At 42.3% G+C, this 23,977-nt stretch overlaps 1 protein-coding gene across 6 annotated transcripts in view; it reads right to left on the reverse strand.

Annotated features, from left to right (window-relative positions):
- The window catches only part of TYW1 (tRNA-yW synthesizing protein 1 homolog (S. cerevisiae)), a 268,838-nt gene that overhangs the window by 136,115 nt on the left and 108,746 nt on the right, over nucleotides 1–23,977 (reverse strand). For 4 of the 6 annotated variants that reach the window (XM_054558831.2, XM_054558834.2, XM_054558833.2 and 1 more), the window contains 2 exon segments: nucleotides 19,403–19,512; nucleotides 4,327–4,504 (listed from right to left, as the gene is read on the reverse strand). In XM_054558831.2, coding sequence (XP_054414806.1) covers nucleotides 4,327–4,504; nucleotides 19,403–19,512 — 288 coding nt within the window. 6 annotated transcript variants of the gene reach the window in all.

Raw genomic sequence — 23,977 nt, forward strand, 5'->3', positions numbered from 1 at the left:
AGCACCCTTCATATTAGGAGCTTCAAGGATGCTTTAAAAATCCAAAAGCGTGGCCGGGCGTGGTGGCTCACGCCTGTAATCCCAGCACTTTGGGAGGCTGAGGCAGGTGGATCACAAGGTCAGGAGATCGAGACCATCCTGGCTAACACGGTGAAACCCCTGTCTCTACTAAAAATACAAAAAATTAGCTGGGCATGGTGGCGGGTGCCTGTAGTCCCAGCTACTCGGGAGGCTGAGGCAGGAGAATCACTTGAACCCTGGAGGTGGAGCTTGTAGTGAGCCGAGATCGTGCCACTGCACTCTAGCCTGGGCGACAGAGCGAGACTCCATCTCAAAAAAAAAAAAAAAAAAAAAATCCAAAAGCGTAACCTCTATTTCCTAAGCATTCCTTCTTTCTTGATGATTCTTGGATAAAGTAAACTCATCCACTTTTTAAACTCTCATTTTCAGGATCGGAGAAATTTGCTAATCTTCCTATTAGCCCAATCCTGCCACCTTACTTCTTCTTTTTTGTCTCCCTCCTCATTTCCCAGTCAGGTTTAGTAAATGAAGAATTATTTCTTTGGAATCATATGCCATCCTATCTCATTTGTTTGTTGAAGATGGCAATCAAGGCTAGTACGAACATCTTGTATTCCACGATCCTTCTGCAGGCCTGAGAAGACTTACCAGCAAGAGAGGGAAAGAGAGACTTGATAACATCTACCAACTGTGCCCGGCATTTTCTTGGACGTTTTCGGGTAAATATCTTATACCATACTCTATAATTTTCCTGAATCCATGATGGCATTCACAGACAATTCCATTCATGATCAAACAATGAATCATCTGCTCTGGTTATCATTTTGCAGAAAATTACTATATCCTACTACTAACAGATTCCATTCTTTTTGGGGATATACGCCTTTAATTTAAGACAGACTCCCTTTTTTTACGCGTATACCCCAAACTCCACTCTATTCCAATGTCCCTAACATGAGCCATGTGAAAATGCAGGAATTTAAAACCCAACTAAAGTTTAAAAACAGAAATGGCAACCCTATGTAAAACAGACACATTGACTTTTTAAAAACATTTTAACTTCACCTTTTTATACAACTTCAAAAAGTAATAGCTTAGTTATCTTTATGACAATACACTGATTTTCAGTGTATTGTCATAAAGCCTGGTAGCTAATAATTTTAATCAACTCTTTGATTTCCTATGATGTTAAATTTCAGGCTGGGCTCGGTGGTTCACACCTGTAATCCCAGCACTTTGGGAGGCCGAGGCGGGTGTATCACTTGAGGTCAGGAGTTTGAAACCAGCCTGACCAACATGGTGAAACCCCATCTTTTAGCTGGTGTGGTGGCGTACGCCTGTAGTCCCAGCTACTGGGGAGACTGAGGCAGGAGAATCACTTGAACCTGGGAGGTGAAGGTTGCAGTGAGCCAAGATTGTGCCACTGCACTCCAGCCTGGTCGACAAAGCTAGACTTTGTCTCAAAAATAATAAATAAATATTTCAAGCTGACTCTGTGTGAATGTATGTGATCAATCTTTCTAGAAATAACCGTGGTCTTAATTTTTTGCAAATATTTTCACCTTTTTTCACATCTTTGACAGAGCAGGAGCACCGTCATCTCGGGCAAACCCTGCCACTTTAAGTTCCACCTCCCTTTCTAGCTTCATGCATTTCAAGGAAATCACTTCCAACTACAAGCAGCCAGAAATAGCAGACAGTAAAACACAGATAAGACCCCTGGGGCACGGAGGGAGGTGAGGGAAAAGTCTCTTGGGTAACTGCCAAACTTCACCCTCATACACTGGGCCCCAGTAAAACAGTGGGCCTTAATAAGCACATTCCTTCCCGTTCAGGTGCACTAAGATAGGGAAGCTAAAAGCAGACTCGGGGGTATGCCTGCAGCTGCAGAAAGAGGTATGGGAACAGACACACACCACCTCTCCCTCCCAGATAAGCACAACAAAGAGACACAGAAGCAGTACAGGCTTCTGATAAACTCTCCCGCCCTGAATCCTTAAAAACTCTTGGTCTGTTAACAGAGTGTGGCTTCTGACCTAACTCAGTCAGAAGTCCCTCCCAGGTTCAGAATAAACCTGTTAATTGTTAAGCAGCCCTTCGTGTTTCTCTCCTCTTTCTTTAATTCTTTTTTTTTTTTTTTTTTTTTTTTTTTGAGACAGAGTCTTGCTCTGTAGCCCAGACTGGAGTGCAGTGGCGTGATCTTGGCTCACTGCAAGCTCCGCCTCCGGGGTTCTCACCATTCTCCTGCCTCAGCCTCCTGACTAGCTGTGACTACAGACAACTGCCACCAGGCCTGGCTAATTATTATTATAATTTTTTTTTTTTTTTTTGTATTTTTAGTAGAGACAGGGTTTCACCGTGTTAGCCAGGATGGTCTCAATCTCCTGACCTCGTGATCCGCCCGTCTCGGCCTCCCAAAGTGCTGGGATTACAGGCGTGAGCCACCGTGCCCTGCCCCTTTAATTCTTACAGTCTTATACTTTATTGGCCAGTGTTTAGGAAACAAACTTGAATTCAAAAAGATCTTTTTTTTTTTTTTTTTTCCTATTTCCCCAATGTTTCACTACCATGTACTGAGCACCTTTAGTGCGCCAGGCATAAAATGCACCGAGATAAATAAGCAGAGGTCTTGACCTCAAGGAACTTGTAGTCAAATCGGGGAAAACACCAATAAATAACAGATGAGTAAATTTAATAATACTTTTGGTGTTACAGTGTGTGCCTAGTCCCAGTATGAGACAAAAACAGATCATTTCCCCAGAGGCCGCAGGAGATGCCTTTGATCATCCCTATCAGAAGAGCCCTCCCTTAAGTCATCCAACCCAACCTCATCATCCTACCACCTAAACCTGAGCCTTCCTTACTAGAGCCCTCTGCTGTTATGGGGCCCCATAATCCTAGCAATCAACATGGCTGGAACCCTCAGTGTAATTACCCAGTCCTCTTCTCCGCTAGCCTCTCAGAGCCATACAAGCAGTTTGCCAGTCGTACCTAGCAATCCTTCAACAGCATCTTCTTTTTTTTTTTTTTTTTTTTTTTTTGAGTCAGAGTTTCATTCTTGTTGCCCAGGCTGGAGTGCAATGGCGCGATCTCGGCTCACTGAAACCTCCGCCTCCCGGGTTCAAGCGATTCTCCTGCCTCAGCCTCCCGAGTAGCTGGGATTACAGGCATGTACCATCATATCCAGCTAATTTTGCATTTTTAGTAGAGATGGGGTTTCTCCATGTTGGTCAGGCTGCTCTTGAACTCTCAACCTCAGGTGATCCACCAGCCTCAGTCTCCCAAAGTGCTGGGATGACAGGCATGAGCCACCGCGCCTGGCTTAACAGCATCTTTTTTAAGACTCCCCCATTCACACTGACTTGCTTCTACCCTTATAACTCTGACCTAAGCAAACATCATAATCTCCTATCTAGGTTCCTGCTGCTTCTTGTCTCCCCAATTGCATACCATGCCAGCAGATTGCTCTACAGGAAGCAAGATCTTTCTAAAGGACCGCATTTGAAGTTCTAGACCATCTAATCCCAACCTTTCCAACTTGACTTCCACCTGTCACTCTCTTTCACACATTCTGTGGTCTAAATAAACTACACTTACATAATGGTTATCACAAACACCCCAACTCCACGTCTTTCTCAGGAAGTTCCTTATTAACAACAATATAGTTTCCAACCTTCTCAAGTACCAATCCCAGACATAAAGATAAAAATTAGGCCAGGTGCAGTGGCTCACACCTGTAATCCCAGCACTTTCAGAGGCTGAGGCAGGAGGATCACTTGAGGTCAGGAGTTCGAGACCAGTTTGGCCAACATGGTGAAAGCCCATCTCTATCAAAAAAAAAAAAAAAAAATTAGCTGGGCATGGTGCCAGGCGCCTGTAGATCCAGCTACTCAGGAGGCTGAGACAGGAGAATCACTTGAACCTGGGAGGCGAAGGTGGCAGTGATCCATGATCACGCCACTGCACTCAAGCCGGGGAGACAGAGTGAGACTCCGACTCAAAAAAAAAACATTAAATGACAGCTTCTCTGGCAAGTTTTACCCTGCCTCTCCCATTTGGAAAAAAAAATTCGCTCTCTTTTGAATTCCACTAGCGACATATCTGTGCCTCTAGTCTTTTTACTAATGTTGTTGTCCCTAATAGAACAGATTTTGAAGAGCAGGACCATCTTCACCTCCCAAAGCCCAACATTTGTACGTAGTAAGTAATCAGTAAATCCTATTTGATTACATTAACGCCTATTAGTTTTACTTTGCAGTGAAACATAGATTCAAGCAGCATCTCTCTATAGGCTGGAGAACTCACCTGATTTCCGCAGGAAATTGTGCATTTGTGACCAGGAAGCTGGAGATTTTACACTGGTGGAGTAGCTTCAAAAACCTGTTGATCTCTGGGTACATTATTGGTTCTCCCACGAGGGACAATGCACAGTGCTTTACTGTCATTCCTTCTTCAAAGCGTTCTGCTTTGACGCCCGGTACTCCTGGAGAATACAGTGAGAAGGACCCAGCTACATACGGCACAGATAGAGGATGTCACTTACATTTTTCTTAATGATGCTTTGATTTTATAGAGCAAATTCATTTTTGATACCAAAGAATACAAAACAAAGGCCAAAGGGCAGGGCAGGACTGGAATTATTAAATCAGAAAAATCAGTCAGTAACCTCATTCTTAGTTTTGGTACCAGTTAAACTACATCAACACAAGCAGGCAAAACTAGCTTTGTTAGCTAATTATTTGGAATGCAGAATAAGTCCCTTTGCATAATTAGCTTAGCTTTGCATTCTTTCATGTTGATCTAAGAAAATGAACTCAGTATATCTACATAAGAACAAGCTTCTTCTAGACCAATCATTCCTCAAGTATCCTGAACTGGGAAAGTAAATGTAGTTGGTCCAAAGCTGTATAGGAGAGAGAAAGAAGAGACCTAATCGTTCTCATCTTTGGCTTCATACTGGAATACTTCATAATTCATACTTCATACTGGAATCACCTGAGGAGCTTCAAAAAATACTTCTACAGGCCAGGCGCAGTAGCTCACACCTGTAATCCCAGCACTTTGGGAGGCCAAGGCAGGAGGATTGCTTGAGCCCAGGAGTTCAAAACTAGCCTGGGCAATATAGTGAGACCTGTGGTCCCAACTACTTGGGAGGCTGAGGTGGGAAGATCACTTGAGTCTGGGAGATTGAGGCTGCAGTGAACCACTATCATGCCACTACACTCCAGCCTGGATGACAGAGCAAGGCCCTGTCTCAAAAAACAAAAATAGGCTGGGTGCGGTGGCTCACACCTGTAATCCCAGCACTTTGGGAGGCCAAGGTGGGCAGATCACTTGAGGTCAGGAGTTCAACACCAGCCTGGCAACATGGTGAAACCCTGTCTCTACTAAAAATGCAAAAATTAGCTGGGCGTGGTGGCGGATGCCTGTAATCCCAGCTACTCGGGAGGCTGAGGCAGGAGAAGCGCTTGAACCCAGGAGGCACAGATTGCAGTGAGAGGAGATGGTGCCACTGCACTCCAGCCTGGGCAACAGAGTGAGACTCTGTCTCCAAAAAAAAAAAAAAATACTGCCACCTAGGTCCACCTCTAAAGAGTCTGTTTCATCAGAGTGGGTGCAAGGCTGGGCGATAAGTTTTGTTAAAGCTTCTCAGATGACTGTTACGTATAGCCAAGGCTAAAAGCCACTGCATGAAACCAGAGGGGCCCAACCTGTCTGCACATTGGAATCACCTTGGAATCTTAAAATTCCCACAACCCAGGCCACAGCTCAGATCAACTAAACGCCAATCTCTGGCGGAGGGGTGCAGGCAATTCGCAGTTTCTGAAGCCCCTCAGGTGATTCCAATGTGTAGACAAGTTTAGTAGCCACTAGCACACACCACTCATTCTGAATCCTAGCTGGACACTGGAATTACCCAAAAAACATTTAAGAATCCCAATGTCCAGGCTGTATCCCAAACATATTAAATCACAGTCTCTGGGTAGGGGCCTCGTGCATCAGGATTTCTAAAGGGCTCTCCGTGTGATTCCAGCATGCAGCTTGGTTTGACAGGTACTGCTCCTGACTCAATGTAGAAGGCATTAGGAGATACACTGTCCTAAAAGTCCTTCAGTCTAACAGAGAATGTGAAAGACTTGGAAAGAGTGTAAATAGGCAAAAATATGTATCCTAAGAACACATGAACACATAGAGGGGAATGACACACACTGGGGCCTATCAGAGGGTGGAGGGTGGGAGAAGGGAGAGGATCACAAAAAACAACTAATGGGTACTGGGCTTAATACCTGGGTGATGAAATAATCTGTACAACAAACCCCCATGACACAAGTTTACCTATGTAACAAACCTGCACTTGTACCCCTGAACTTAAAATAATAGTTAAAAGAAAAAATATATATCGCCTTGACTCCTGATAGTTCTAAATCAATGATTTCTAGGTTCCTTTTGAAGAATATATTCTCTCTGCAGGATAGAGATTCCTCATGGAGCTTGGGCCTAGGGGAGAAGCGTGTTCATGTGTCTTCTCCGACTCTTATTGGACATCTTTGTTTTGTTTGTTTGTTTTTGAGATGGAGTTGCACTCCATCGCCCAGGCTGGAGTGCAGTGGCACGATCTCGGCTCACTGCAAGCTCCGCCTCCCGGGTTCACGCCATTCTTCTGTCTCAGCCTCCCAAGTAGCTGGGACTACAGGTGCCCGCCACCATGCCCGGCTAATTTTTTGTATTTTTAGTAGAGACGGGGTTTCACCATGTTGGCCAGAATGGTCTCGATCTCCTGACCTCGTGATCTGCCCGTCTCGGCCTCCCAAAGTGCTGGGATTACAGGCATGATCCACCGAGCCCAGCCATTATTGGCCATCTTTGAAACATAACTTTCTTAGCTGCGAACGGTAAGTACCTTAAAGAATTTTTGTTGGGATTGAAAGAGATAATGCATGTAAAGGCCTTAGCGGAGTGTCTGGTACACAAGAAATGTTCATTAACGATTTGCTATTATCACCTTTATCCTGGTTTATGAAACTGATTCGATCCCAGTCACTGTCACCTTAACGACAATAACAAAGAACGTGGGCGAAATAAAGTTAAATTTCACTGCTCAGTTGTGCCTCAGTTTTCAGAAAGTGATTTTATTTTAGACACACTGCTCCACCAGACCCTGACTGACTTCAGTAGGGATAGCACCACGTGTGAGGGGCTGGCAAAGAGATTCAGAGCCAGTGAACAAGACACAGGGGCTGTTGTTGTTATTGTTGTTGTTGTTGTTTTTGAGACAGAGTCTCGCACTGTTGCCCAGGCAGGAGTGCAATGGCGCGATCTCAGTTCACTGCAACCTCTGCCTCCCGGGTTCAAGCAATTCTCCTGCCTCAGCCTCCTCAGTATCTGGGATTACAGGCGCACACCACCATGCCTGGCTAATTTTTTTTTTTTTTTGTATTTTTAGTAGAGATGGCGTTTCACTATGTTGGCCGGCCTCAGCCTCCCAAAGTGCTGGGATTACAGGAATGAGCCATCGTGCCCGGCCAAGACATAGGTTTTATTGAAGGGACTCACAAACAGGGCAGTCCAGTGGCATAGGCTGGGCAGGAGAACCACAATTGCTTGTAAAAAGCATGCAGTTCGGCTGGGCACGGCAGCTCATGCCTGTAATCCCAGCACTTTGTGAGGCCGAGGTGGGTGCATCACTTGAGGTCAGGAGTTCAAGACCAGCTTGGCCAACATGGCAAAACCTCATCTCTACTAAAAATACAAAAATTAGCCAGGTGTGATGGTGCATGCTTGTAGGCCCAGCTACTCGGGAGGCTGAGGCAGAAGAATCACTTGAACCCGGGAGGCGGAGGTTGCAGTGAGCTGAGACTGCGCCACTGCACTCTCTAGCCTGGGCAACAGGACAAGACCCTGTCTGGAAAAAAAAAAAAAATTACGCAGTTTATACAGCATTTTCACTTAGTACCCCCCCACTAGCAATCTCCACCAGGCACCACTTTATTTAACCCAAAACAACGGGCCTTGATCCCCTGTACAACCTGCATTCCATAGGAAGGGCTAGGGATTCAGATGTTCCTCATAGATAGAGAATGATCTGCCCAAAATAAAACCTTCACAGAAAAAAACAAAGAGAATGAATCCCCGGGTTGGCCGCTCCTGGATCTCCTAGTTCAGAGCTCAGAACACACATTCTTCTTAGAACATACAGTCATTCTCCAGGTATGTTTAAGTTAAGGTATTGGTGTCAGCTGTGCTTGACACACACACACACACATACACACACACACACACACACTCTCTCTCTCTCTAATTCTCTTTCTCCCACACCTTAGAAATACGAAAGTGTAAGTTACGTGAAAAAAACACTCAGCATTACTAATAATCATTTGCAGAGAAATGCAAATTAAAATTACAATGGGATATCATCTTATACTAGTCAGAATGGCTATTATTAAAGCAAAACAACAGAATTGGCATGGATTACACACTGTTGATGGGGATGTAAATTAGTTCAACCTCTATGGAGAGATTTCTCAAAGAACTAAAAATAGAACTACCACTCAACCCAGCAATCCCATTACCGGGTATCTAACCAAAGGAAAAGAAATCATTATATTAAAAAAAACCTGTACCCACTCGTATGTTCATCGCAGCACTATTCACAATAGCTAAAAGTCATGAAACCATGACATAAGTGTCCATCAACGGTTGACTGGATAAAGAAAATATGGTACATATACACCATGGAATACTATGCAGCCATAAAAACGAACAAAATCATGTCCTTTACAGGAACATGGATGAAGCTGGAGGCCATCATCCTAGGTGAAATAAAAAACAGAACATCAAATATCACACGTTCTCACTTTTAAGTAGGAACTAACCAATGGGTACACATGGGCCTAAAGATGGAAATAATACAGACTAGAGACTCCAAAAGAGGATGGGATGGGGTGAGAGTCGAAAAATTGCCTATCAGGTACAATGTTCACTCTTTGAATAATGGGTATGCGAGAAGCCTAATTCCCGCAGTACACAATACACCAATGTAAATAACATGCACATGTACCCCTAATACAAAATAATAAAATAAAACACAAAGTGCAAGTAAATCCCCAAGAGATCAAAGCAACAGAGTACAGACCAAAATGAGAACAACCTAAGCATGACAGGTGATGTCTTCTTTTATGACTATGTAACTGCAATTGTAAGAATGTATTTCGTGTCAGTATTTTTGGACGGATGAATAATTTTTTAGGTTATTGAAATCTAAGATCTTAACTCAAGTAAAACAAGGTTTTTAAATAAAATTTGATCCTTAAGCTCATTCTATGTTGCCAAGACAACTCAGCATTAAGCATAACATTTGCTTTTCGAAAAGCATATCATTAACTATAATCCCCACCATGAGCAGCTGAGTAGAAAGGCAGGTTGAACCTGAACTCCAAAACCAACCTAAAACTCAAAAAGTGGAAGAAGCATCGGCTAGGCCCTGGCCACTGGGATTCAGATGCACTGGGTTCACACTCTAGCTCCACCGCAAAGGTAGTTTTATATCCTTGGTCAAGCCTCTCTCACCCTCTCCAAGCCCATTCCCTGATCTTTAAAATGGAGATTTTACACACACACATACAGCTATTATAACAATTAAATGAAATAAGCTACATGAAATACTTAATGGGGTGCCAGGCCCAGCACATACACATTCAAAACGTGCTAGCTGCAAATGTTTTTATTTTGTGAACTGAAAAATAAATTCAATTATTATTATTTATTTTTTTTAGACAAGGTCTGCCTCTGTCACCCAGGCTGGAGTGCAGTGATGTGATCAAGCTGAATGCAGCCTCAATCTCCTGGGCTCAGGTGACCCTCCCACCTCTGCCTCCTCAGGTGCTAGGACCACAGGCATATGCCGCCACACTTGGCTAATTTTTTTTAAATTTTTGGTAAAGACGAAGTTTTGGGCCAGGCGTGGTGGCTCACGCCTGTAATCTCAGCACTTTGGGAGGCTGAGGCGGGTGGATCATGAGGTCAGGGGTTCGAGACCAGCCTGACCAACATGGTGAAACCCTGTCTCTATCAAAAATATAAAAACATTAGCCAGGCATGGTGGCGGGTGCCTGTAATCCCAGCTATTCGGGAGGCTGAGCCAGGAGAATTGCTTGAACCCAGGAGGTAGAGGTTGCAGTGAGCCGAGATCTCACCAAGGCACTCCAGCCTTGGCAGCAGGGTGAGATTCCGTCTCCAAAAAAAAAAGAAGGTTATAAGCACGTGGAAAAAAAAAGAAAGAAAGAAAGAGCAGGGCAATGAAGATGTGGGATGCCAAGAGGAAAAAGAGGCAGGCTGCCCTGTCAATCAGGCTGGTCAGGATAAGTCTTGCTGAAAAGGGGAGTGTAGTTGGAGGAGGTGAGGGAGCAGGCCAAGAGGGCAAAGAGGGAAGAGCATTCCAGCAGAGGAAAGACCCCAAGGTGGGAGCCTGTCTGATTATGTCTAGGGAACCTAAGTCACATGGGTAGCCAATGCAGGATTTTGAGAAGAGGGTGGCATAAACTAATTTTTGTTTTAAGTAGATCACATCGGGTTCTCCACTGAGAACAGAGGGGCAAGAAGCGAGGATAATCTGCTGACAGACTATAATATAATACAACAAGGAAACGGTGGCTTGGACCAAGGTGGTGACACTGGAGATGGCACGATAGTGGAGGTGGCAAAGTCGATCAGCTGGCTCTACTTTCAAGGTATCATCAAGAGGGATTTTCAAATAGATTGGATGTAGGGTATGAGACAGTGAGAGGGCTCAATGATTTCTACAAAGTGTTTGGCTCGAGCAACATGGCTGCCATCAACTCAGACAAAGCAAGCACTGGGGCTAACAGGACAGGGAGGAGGACCACGGACTGAGTCCTACAACACTCACAGTTCTGGGGAGAGGAAGAGGAATCAACAAAGGGCACTACCACAGAGCAGCCAGGGAGGACAGGAGGAAACCTAGAAGCAAAGACACCAACGCCATCCTTTCCAGAAAGCTACAAATAAAAATATCATAATCATATTCCCCCATTTAGACAATCACAAAAACAAACAAAATACAAGACAAAAAAATTCTTGATGATCAACTTTTTAAAGTAATGGATTCTTAGATTTTAAAGTTATCCTGATTCTCTCACAAGTAAGGCACTGAGAAGCTTATGTAAAACCTTGGTTCTCTCCTTCTTAAGAGCATGTTTCTATTTTTGCTCTCTGCCAGAGGCTGTTATACTGGTCCTCCCAAAAACAAAGCCTCACGGACTCCACTTCATGTCTTCTTGCACTGTCCTCAAGGAAATATGACAGAAATTGAAACAGCCTCTAAATTTTTTTATTATTATTATACTTTAAGTTCTAAGGTACATGTGCACAATGTGCAGGTTTGTTACGTATGTAAACATGTGCCATGTTGGCATGCTGCACCCGTTAACTCGTCATTTACATTAGGTATATCTCCTAATGCTATCCCTCCCCACTCCCCCCAATGCATGACAGGCCCCGATGTGTGATGTTCCCCTTCCTATGTCCAAGTGTTCTCATTGTTCAGTTCCCACCTATGAGTGAGAACATGCGGTGTTTGGTTTTCTGTCCTTGCCATAGTTTGCTCAGAATGATGGTTTCCAGCTTCATCCATGTCCCTAAAAAGGACATGAATTCATCCTTTTTATGGCTGCATAGTATTCCATGGTGTATATGTGCCACATTTTCTTAATCCAGTCTATCATTGATGGACATTTGGGTTGGTTCCAAGTCTTTGCTATTGTGAATAGTGCCGCAATAAACATACGTGTGCATGTGTCTTTATAACAGCATGATTTATAATCCTTTGGGTATATACTCAGTAATGGGATGGCTGGGTCAAATGGTATTTCTAGTTCTAGATCCTTGAGGAATCGCCACACTGTCTTCCACAATGGTTGAACTAGTTTACAGTCCCACCAACAGTGTAAAAGTGTTCCTATTTCTCCACATCCTTTCCAGCACCTGTTGTTTCCTGACTTTTGAACGATCGCCATTCTAACTGGTGTGAGATGGTATCTCATTGTGGTTTTGATTTGCATTTCTCTGGTAACAGCCTCTAAATTTCTAATGGAAAGGATTCCTGGAGAAGAAAGAAAGAGTCCACATGAGACACAGGACACAGGACATTTCAACAGCAAATCTATAGTGCTGTTTCCCATTATCTCACACTCACACACACACACGCGCACGCACACACACACGCACATGCACACACACACGATCTGTTCTCTTCATGGTGCCCAAATCTTAACCCTTTCACAACTAAACTCTGCTTTGTTATTCTAATTCTTTGGTTTTTTTGGTTAAGCAAGTTTTCTGACATTTTTCTTATTCTGAACAGCTTCCTGATGTTGGATAATCACAATTACAGTCAGCAGAGTAACTAACAAGCGGACTTCATCTCATTGAAAGATGACAGAGCCAGAACTTAAGATCCTAAAATTTTCATGCTAATGTCATAGCGATAAACCAAATAACACACAAATAAACATGATGTAATGCTCAGTATATTCCTATTTCTAAAGTTTGGGCCGATCAGAAATAAAACATTCTCTTTTTTCTTCTCATAACAATGCAGTTCCTGGCCAAAAATCTTCCCAACGACCCGTCCTGACTAAAAGTCATAAATAATACCTGTTTGATATAGATACTCCACTTGAGGTTTTTCATAGTTTCTGAAAACAATTAACAGGTGGTGTTCTCTTCCCCACCTTCACATTTTCTTTATGATGTGTATGTTAGCATACATAGCTTGTGAAAACCATCTGTTGGAGATCTTTTATTTCTTGCAGTACTTCGCTTCTAGCCTAAAGTATAGATAAAAACACCTAGCAACATCTTTGCAGCAGTAGTACCAAGGATGTTCCTGACAAAGACGGTGTAATGACTTGATGTTTGCTGAACGGGTGGAAAACTGAGCTAAAGAAATCTCAGCCTCATTTTCTGGGAACTATTTCTCCCTGCCACGGTAGTACTTAGAAGGGGGCAGGCAGCATTTTGAATAGACGCTGAGTGGCACTGAAATTCTGACCCACTTTTAATCAATACAAAGTTAATTTTGTATGTATATAAAAGGAAAGCTAATAAAGGTCAGGAAAAGAAAGATATTTTTATAACTCAGTGAAATAACTGAAAAGACAATAATTGCCCTCAGAATTAAGAACACAAAAGAGAAGCATTGAAAACATCAGGAATTATCTTCCAAAGCTGCTCAGGACTGGCCACTTAGCTCCAGTTGGGGAACTCACACAATAAGCAACAATCCCCACAGTCAGTTCCACCTTTCACACAACTGAACCAGACCCAGGACAGACAGCAGGCGTTCTCTGTCATGGGGTGGGAACTCACACTAGAAAGCAAAGGACTCTCCAAGCCAGAGTGAGGTAAATAATTAATGATCATTCCCATCTCAAGGCCACGCCTTCCACCTACAGTGGAGTCTTCTGCACCCAGCACATCGACCTTTACCAGCAGGCCTCCCCACCAGATGCCCTGCACTGGATGGATACCTAAGCCTTGGGAGTGGACAGGGCCGCCACCTCAAGAAGGGCCCTCCCAACGGGCAGAGGAGCCTGGGTCCTGAGGGGACAAGGAGGCTGGGTTGCCCCCACCCCGCTGAGGGAGTTCCTCTTGCCCCCTACCCCCAGGGCTTGTATATAGATTATAAATATATAAGAGGGAAAGGGGTGGCGAGGGAGGGGTTGTGGAGCTGGGGCCTCACTTCCCCTCCTCCCCCTTCCCCTGGTCCCCTGTCCCTGGGGCTGTTTGTTAAAAAAGAGTAATAAAAGGATTTAAAAATAATAATAATAATAATTAATGAGCTAAGAGTGGACCTCCAAAAAGAAGCCAAAGTGGAGATACCAGGAATATCACAAACTACGAAGGAAATGCCTTCAAGCCTTTGAAATTGACTATAATTGCCATTTATACAAGAAATCTGTTCGTAAGCATTTCTGTTTAAGCCTGAAATTTGTATTCCCATAGATATAATATTATTAAAATGAAAATGAAGGCCAGGTGCAGTGGTTCACACCTATAATCCCAGCACTTTGGGAGGCTGAGGCTGAAGGATTGCTTGAGCCCAGGAGTTCGAGATCAGACTGGGCAACATAGTGAGACCCCCACAACTACAAAAATGTTTTTTAAAATATTAGCTGAGTTTGGTAGCATGTGCCTGTAATCCCAGATATTTGAGAGGCTGAGACAGGAGGACTGCTTGAGCCCAGGAGGTTGAGACTGCAGTGAGCTATGATCATGCCATTGCATTCCAGCCTGGGCAACAGAACAAGACTCTATCCCTTTACAGTCTTTTTCAGTGAAATTACTTGCCGCCAAGAGAACAGAAAATACAATCAATATTCTGAAGTACTAAAATTCTATAATGCTGTCAAAGTTATCATTTTAAAAGAAATCACATAACATTTTTTTCTTTGAAGTGTTACAGACTACCACCAGTTTTCCAGAAGGGCTCTGGATTCTTACAAATTATGCACTTTACCCTTTACTAATTAGGGTTTTTTTTTCTTTTCTATTATCATAATTTTACAGCAAGATTTACTATGACTATTATAGCAATAAGATGGATTTTCAAAAATAATGGCTTGTTTAACCTAACTTAGAACACAGAAAAAAGCATTAAACAAACAGTCACCAGGGCCCCAAAATTACAAATTAAGTGATCTCTCATTCATTGTGAAAATGTAAAACAAATGAGAGCCAGGCATGGTGGCTCATGCCTGTAATCCCAGCACTTTGGGAGGCCCAGGCAGAAGGATCGTTTAAGCCCAGGAGTTCAAGACCAGCCTGGGCAATATAGGGAGAACCCATCCCTATTAAAAATTTTTAAATTAGCCAAAGTGCGGTAGCATGCACCTGTAGTTCCGGCTACTTGGGAGGCTGAGGTGGGAGGATCACTTGAGCCCAAGAGGCAGAGGTTGCAGTGAGCCAAGATCGTGCCACTGCACTCCAGCCTGGGCAACAGAGTGAGACCCAGAGTCTCCAAGTAAATAAATAAAGTAAAATAAAATAAAAATAAAACAAGTGACGCTCCCTTATGCCTATGTGCTGACCCGTCTACACCCTCCACACCTTCAAACATGCACCTGTTTTCTGCTAGCTTCAAGAAAAACTGCTTTGCTAACCTGAAGAGCATCAATGCACAAATATCAACCAGTTCCACTCTGAAAACCCTTCCAACAAATTTGTTGCTGATTAAATACACTGATGTTTTGCTGACATGGTAACGTGTTATCAAGTCAATCCATTCAGATATTAAAAAAAAAAAATCCATTGTAGGAATTACCAGGGTAAAATAGATACTGTATAAATACCATTTTTAAGAATGAAATTGGTGGCAGTTGTTGAATTTCTGGGGATCATTCCTTCTGTCTTATGCATTCTAATGCCTACTCAGGATTCACGCATCCACAGATGTGCTCTATTCTTTCTCTCTGCTACCCTGCATCCTATCATCCCTCAAGAGAATCTAAATTTTAAAACTCTTTTGTTTTCCTCACATCATAAGAACCCAGAGACAAACCATTTGAGATGCCTGCTGATTAAAGTTAAGCCTAAGGTCACTACTGGACACCCCTTTCTGCACAGGACAAGACCCTCAACAGGCCCAGCAGACAATGAAAAACACGTGCTCACGGAACTCACCTGACGCATTTTATTAACATCAACAAAGTCTACCTCATGGTTTATTCATTACATATTTCCATTTAAAGTGCATTTGCAAAAATGCTCCTGTCAGAAAAATTACTATCCAAACTCAGATCGTCATTCTGTATGAAGGACATCTCAGCATAAAGAAATGAAGGTGTCTATTCTTCAGGGCAGAGCTGATTCCTCCTCACACAAACTGCCCGAGACACAGTTCATTCAGGGAGACTCCAGGATGTCCAGGAAACACACACCCTCAGTCATCGTCCCATTAGCTCCTTAAGCACTAACTCAAAAATCAACTTCATATAAAAATAAAAGTACTGGCATTTCCTGCTTCTGATATTACTATCTGTGATGGTTAATTTTATGTGTCAACCTGTCTGGGTCACGGCGTCCAGATATTTGTTCAGCCATTATTCTGGATGTTTCTGTGGAGGTGTTTTGGATGAGATTAACATTTAAATTGTTGGGCTTTCAGTAAAGTAGATTGCCTGTCATAATGTGGATGGACCTCATCCAATCATTTGAAGGCTTTAATATAAAAAGATTGACCTGTTCCAAGCAAGAAGGAATTCTGCCAGGAGAATGCCTTTGAACTTGAACTCCCACTCTTCCCTGAGTCTCCAACCTGCCAGTCAACCCATGAGATGTTGAACTCACCAAGCCTTCACAAATACATGAGCCAACTCCTAAAAATGAACAAATGAATCTCAATCTCAGTCTCTCTCTCTCCCCTCACACACGCACACACATACACATACACATACACATACACATACACACACACCCATTGGTTCTGTTTTTCTGGAGAACCCTAACACACTCTCCAAAGGAAAATAAGACTTTGCCTTGAAATTTATTAAAAAGACACATAGCTTACTTGAAGATCAACAATCAATTATTAACTAAACCAACAATGAGTCTAGGAAAAGCCAGTCAAATTCCAGATGTGGGGCTTACTAGTTCTTTACCAACAGTTTCATTTAATTTTCCAAAACACTGGTAAGAGACACTGCTTTATCCAAGTATGAGAATGTAATTTGTACCCCTACCTCCTGCCATCGAAAAATGCTTGAAGCTAAAAATCGAGAGGGGAAATTAAAATAATCATTAGCATCTTTGTAAATGTACAAAAAAAGTCAGCCCACCTACAGATATACACAAATATGTACAGGTCAACTTTCCCTAGAAAATTCATAAAGAATAAAAGTATAATTATTGACTAATCTTTTTTTTTTTTTTTTGAGATGGAGTCTCGCTTTGTCACCCAGGCTGGAGTCTAGTGGTGTGTGAACTCAGCTCACTGCAACCTCTGCCTCCCGGGTTCAAGCGATTCTCCTGCCTCAGCCTCCCGAGTAGCTGGGATTAAAAGGCACACACCACCATGCCTGGCTAATTTTTGTATTTTTAGTAGAGATGGGGTTTCACCATGTTGGCCAGGCTGGTCTCGAACTCCTGACCTCAGGTGATCTGCCTACCTCAGCCTCTCAAAGTCCTGGGATTACAAGCGTGAGGCACCGCGCCGAGCCTACTGAATAATTATCTTTTATAAATTACTACTGATCTTGAACCATTATTTGCATGATTTTTCTCCATTTCTCATAAGAATGAGAAATAAGTATGAGCCCATTTTCATACTACTATAAAGAACTGCCAGAGACAGGGTAATTTATAAAGGAAAAGAGGTTTAATTGACTCGCAGTTCAGCATGGCTGGGGAGGCCGCAGGAAATTTACAATCACAGCGGAAGGCAAAGGGGAAGCAAGGCACCTTCTTCACAAGGCAGCAGGAAGGAGAAGTGCAGAGCAAAGGGGGAAGAGCCCCTCATAAAACCATCAGATCTCGTGAGAACTCACTCACTATCATGAGAACACCATGGGGGAAACGGCCCCCACGTTTCAATTACCTCCACCTGGTCTCTCTTGACACATAGGGATTATGGGGATTATGGAGATTACAATTCAAGATGAGATTTGGGTGAGGGGGACAAAGCCTAACCATATCAAGTAGTAAGGAGTATTATAATATTATGAATGAGTGGCCAGAACAGAACAAATTTCCTTACATGAAAGAATCACCTGATCTTCAGAATGCTAATTACTGAGGTTTCTAAAGACTCCCATATGTGCTATTAATACCTTAAGAGTGTCTGTATTAAAACAGCCTTGGCTGGGACTATTTTTTAATGGTTGCATATGACAGGAAAGAAGAATACAGGAGAGAAGGAGTCACCAGTGGTAGGTAGAGACCAGAGCATACAGATTCAACAGGGAACCTAACAACTTCCCATATCACCTACGGCTGTTGCTTTATGAAGCCATCACATGTACGGTAGTGGCTCTCAAAGCGTGGTCACCAGTTCAACATCAACACCAACCAGAAACCTGTTAGAAATGCACATTCTCAGGTGGCTCACACCTATCATCCCAGCACTTTGAGAGGCCAAAGCGGGCAGATGGCTTGAGTCCAAGAGTTTGAGACCAGCCTAGGCAACATGGCTAGACCCCATCTTCACAAAAAATTAGCCAGGTGTGGTGGCCCGCGCCTGTAGCCCCAGCTACTCAGGAGGTAGGGCTGAGGTGGGAGGATCACCTGAGCCTGAGAAGTGAAGGTTGCAGTGAGCCAAGATGGCACCACATACTCCAGCCTGGGTGACAGAGTGAGATCTGGTCCAAAAAAAAAAAAAAGAAGAAAGAAAAAAAGCATACTCTTGGGCTTACTGACCCAATCTCTGCGAAAGGAAACCAACAATCTGTGTTTTAACAAGCTCTCCAGATGATTCCGATGCATGATAAAGTTTGAGAACCAGTAACCTCCAGTGAAGTCAATATTTGTTAATATGAGACAGAATTAAATCAGGAAATACAAAAAAATGGAGTGGCTGAATTTTTACCACATTACTATGCATTATATGGAAGAAACTGTTATTTATATTATCCCTCCTTTTTTTTTTAATAAGGAATTCATTCAAAACTGTTTTCCCATCTCTAACATTATTGAAGACTTTCCACTAACCTAAAATTTCCAATCCATTCAAAAGGCTGCTCAGCTCAGCAAGACAGAACAATAGCAAGGTTTCTAGGAAGATTGATGGTACATTCCCAGGTAAAGCTTTCAAGTTGAATGCAGCATATTATAAGTTGCTAAACTTTTTATTTATTTATTTATTTATTTATTTCTGAGATGTAGTTTCGCTCTTTTCACCCAGGTTGGAGTGGAGTGGAGAGATCTCGGCTCACTGCAACCTCTGCCTCCCGGGTTCAAGCAATTCTCCTGCCTCAGCCTCCCAAGTAGCTGGGATTACAGGCAACCACCATCATGCCCAGTTAATTTTTGCATTTTTAGTAGAGACGGGGTTTCACCATGTTAGCCAGGCTATTCTCGAACTCCTGACCTCAGGTGATCCACCCGCCTCGGCCTCCCAAAGTGCTGGGATTACAGGCATGAGCCATCACACCTGGCCAAGTTGCTACATTTTAAATTTTTAGTTCTTCCATCATATGGGACGTAAAAGCTAAAAAGGCAAAATATATATAATATTCCTACAAAGTTTTCACTTCCTTAGAGGAAAATTTGCCAGTGGGGACAAAATCCTACCAAAGGGGCAATTCTTCTGCCAATCTGATTCAAACTATTAACAGGTATTAGCATTCCTCTGTAGAGGGAAGATAAATACCTTTAAACTGCTTAATCATGTTCTGATGGTTTTCGATGGCTTCCTTCAAGATCATTTCAGGCTGGTCCATCTTCCACCGCCATTCAGTGCCCACGGGGTTGGTGTGGTGCCTAGGAACAAGACGCAAAGTTCTAAAAGACCCTTCTGTAACAAGATCTGGGCTAGTCATTTATGATGAAGTCGTCCATTTTTAAAAACCACAAAATCAGGACTGGTTTCCTCCTAAGAGTTCAACCATGTATAGTGGTATTTTCCAACTTATTTTAAATCATGACACCCAACAGAGAGTGGTGAATAGAGAAATCATTCAACTCTTCCCAGAGATGTTGGGCACCTAATTCACTCAATTCCAGTTACAGGTTGACAGAACACTCTCTGCTGCTTTAACCACGTTAACTATGAACATACACAAACAAGGCAAACTGTCACCAGCATGTTACTGTCATCTACGTCGACACTTCATAAAGTGAGTGAGGACAGCTGGAACACTTGCTTGGAAATCACACTGACAGGGCCTGAGAATGAGTTTCTCCTGATGCAGGCCTGGGGAAAGGACAAGAACCTCCACCTGGGACCAAAGCAGCTACAACACAATGTTATTTTGAGACCAAAACCACTGCTAGAGTGTATCCTGCCCTGGGAGCCAAAGCCCCTGTATCTCCATATTCCTGAGGTTCCACCGCCATCACTCCATGGCCATACAAAAGATTACAATGCCATAACCCAAGCTATACCTAGCAGTACAATCATATCCAAGCACCTGAGCCCATGCAGAACCCTGTAATCCAAAAAAACAGGCAGCACAGTACAGCAAGGAGACCACCCCCAAGACACACACAATGCCAGAGCCCAAGGACCAGCTCCCCAGTGTCCACCACTGCCAACCCTCTCACCTTCCCAACAGGCAGAACCACCATGTGCCCTACAGGCCCCTCAAGGCCCAAGGACCATTCTGCCCAGAAACCAGCACCACTGAAGACACTACCCCCATAAGCAGCAGAGCTGCCAGAAATAGCACAAGCTCCCCTAGGGTCTAAGGACCAGCAAGCCCAACAATACTGCCCCTAGCAAAGCCATGCCACTGCTTGCACAAACACCCACAGTCCAGGCCAGTGAGGCACTCACAGGAAACACAGGCACCGATTATGGCCAAAGAAATCACATGGACTACTGTACCCGTCTAGAGGACAAGTCAAAGCACCCCACTCAACCAACACTATAAAATACTTCTCCAGGAAAGTCTTTCCCTATGAAAACTACTCCATAAAAATGGAAGGGGTGACTGTTATACCAGATGTGCAGATATCAATGCAGGAAAAAACAAAAACATGAAATAGCAAGAAAACATGACACTCCCAAAGAAACACAATAATCCTCCAGTAATAGATCTGAAAGAAAGGAAAATCTAGGCCTGTAATAGAATTTAAAATAATGATCTTAAGGAAACTCGAGAGATACAAGAGAATACACATAGACAATTCAATTAAATCAGGAAAAGAATTCATGTTCTAAATGAGAAATTCAACAGAGATAGACATCACAAAAAAAAGAGCCAAACAGAAAACTTGAAGGTGAAGAATTTGATGTATGAAATAAATACAACTGAGAGCTTCAACAACATACTAGATCAAGGAGAACAAACAATGTCTGAACTTGAAGACAGGACTTTTGAAAAGACCCAGTCAGACCAAAAAACAAAAAACAAAAAACAAAAAAAAAAAGGAAGGAAGAAGAACAAAGAAGAAAAGGAGAAAAGAAAAAGAAAAGGAAAAGAAAGAAAAAGGATGAGGAAGAGGACAAGAAGAGAAGAAGGAGAAAAAGAAAGAAGAAAAGACAAGGGAGAAGGAAGAAAGGATAGAGGAGAGAGGAGGAGGAAGAGCAGGAGGAGGTGGGAAAAGACATGGAAAAGTAAATGGGTTTTAATGAAATAACAGCTGAAAACTTCCCACATTTGGGGAGAGATATGGACATTCAGATCAAGCAAGCTAAAAATTCCTCAAATGGATTAAATGCCAAAAAAAAAAAAGCCTCCTTGAGACACATTATAGTCAAACTGTCAAAAGACAATGACAAAGAGAATTCTAAAAACAGCAATTGAAAAGCATCACGTCCCATGTAAGGAAACCTTCATAAGGATAGCAGCAGATTTCTCAGCAGAAACCTCACAGGCCAGGAGAGAATGGGATGATATAGTCTAAGGGCTGGAAAAAAAAAAAAAAAGACCACCAAGCAAAACTATCCTCTGGAAATGAAGGAGAAATAAAGCCTGTCCCAGACAAGTAAAAATTGAGGGAATTCATCACCACTAGGCTGACCTTACAAGAAAAGCTTAGGGAATCCTACATCAGGAAGTGAAAGAATGATAATTACCATCATGAAAATATGCAAAAGTATAAACTCACTGGTAAGGCGGATATACAAATGAGAAAAAAAAAAGGATTCAAATGTTACCACTATGGAAGACCACCAAACTGCAAAAATAAATGAGAGTAAGAAAGCAAAAACAATATACAAAACAACATGAGTAAGTCATCATCTACCATGAATAACCTTGAATGTAAATGGATTAAAGTCCCTTGTTAAAAGATATAAACTGGCTGAATGAATTAAAAAAAAAAACACCCAACTATTTGTTGCCTACAAGAAACTCACTTCACCTGTAAAGATATACGCAGACTGAAAGTGAATGGGATGGAAAAATACATACCACACAAACCAAAACCAAAAGCAGCTGGGTGTGGTGGCTCACGCCTGTAATCCCAGCACTTTGGGAGGCTGAGGAGGGGGGATCATGAGGTCAGGAGTTCGAGACCAGCCTGGCCAACATGGTGAAACCCCGTCTCTACTAAAAATACAAAAATTAGCCAGGCGTGGTGGTAGGCACCTGTAATCCCAGCTACTCAGGAGGCTGAGGCAGGAGAATTGCTTGAACCCGGGAGGCAGAGGTTGCAGTGAGCTGAGTTCACACGCCACTAGACTCCAGCCTGGGTAACAGAGTGGGCTCCATCTCAAAAAAAAAAAAAAAAAAAAAAGCAAGCAAGAGTAGCTATCTTTATATAAGATAAAATAGACTTTAAGTCAGAAACTGTAAAAATGAGACCAAGGAAAAGGTCATTCTATAACGATAAAGGAATCACTGCAGCAAGAAGATCTAACAACTGTAAATATTTATGTACCTAATACTGGAGCACTGAGATATAAAGCAAACATTATGAGATCTAATGGGAAAGATAGACTCTACTACCATAATAGTCGGGGGCATCAACATCACACTCTCTCAGAATCGGACAGATCACCTAGACAGAAAATCAGTAAAGAAACACCAGATTTAAACCATAGGCCAAACTGACCTAACAGACACTGACAAAATATTTCATACTACACCTGCAGAACACACAATCTTCTCATCCATACATAAAATATTCTCCGGAACAGACCATATTTTAGTCTCAAAAAATGTTAAAAAATCAAAATCCTATCAAGTATGTTTTTGGACAATGGAATAAAACAAGAAATCAGTCATAAAACGAACTTTGGAACCTATACAAAGTAATGGAAACCAAAGAGCACACTCTTGAACAGCCAATGAGTCAATGAAGAAAGCAAGAAGAAAATTTAAATATATGTACTGAAACAAATGAAAGTAGAAGCAAATGTCAAAACTTAAGGGACAGAGCAAAAGCAGTACTAAGAGGGAAGTTTATAATAATAAACAACTATATCAAAAATGTAGAATGATTTCAAATTATCAATCTAACAATGCACTTCAGGGAACTAGAAAAGCAAAAACAAACCAAACCCAAAATTACTAGAACAGAAAAAAAATAATAATCAGAGCAAAAATAAATGAAGTTGAGATTAAAAAAAACACAAAAATCAACAAAACAGAAAGTTCGTTTGTTAAAAAGATAAACATCGACAAACCATTAGACTGAGAAAAAAAAAAGAGAAGATCCAAATAAATATAATCAGAAACAAAAAAAGAGACATTACTACTGATACCATAGAAATACAAAGAATCATTAAACACTGTTATAACCAACTGTACATGAACAAATTGGAAAACCTAGAGGAAACGTAGAAATTCCTGTACACACACAACCTACCAAGAACAAACCAAGAAGAAAGAGAAAACCTGAACAGATCATTAGCAAGTTAAATCAATAATTGAAAGTCTTCCAACAATGAAAAGTACATGGCCAGATGGCTTCCCTGGTAAATTCCACCAAACCTAAAAAAAAAAAAAAAACCACACACATACACACACAGATACATACACACACACACACACACACACACCCCCCCACACACACCCCTCACACTAATACTTATCAAACTATTTCAAAAAATTAAGGAGGAAGAAATTCTTAGAAACTCAGTATTATATGAGGCCAGTATTACCCTGAAAACAAAACAAGACAAAAACACAACAAAAAAGAAAAGGAAAATAGCATGCCAATACCCCTGATAAACAAAGGTATAAAAATCCTCGGCTGGGCACGGTGGCTGACGCCTGTAATCCCAGCACTTTGGGAGGCCAAGGCAGGCAGATCATGAATTCAGGAGATCGAGACC

The sequence above is a fragment of the Pongo abelii genome, chromosome 6, assembly GCF_028885655.2.
Source record: "Pongo abelii isolate AG06213 chromosome 6, NHGRI_mPonAbe1-v2.0_pri, whole genome shotgun sequence".
Taxonomy (NCBI): Eukaryota; Metazoa; Chordata; class Mammalia; order Primates; family Hominidae; genus Pongo; species Pongo abelii.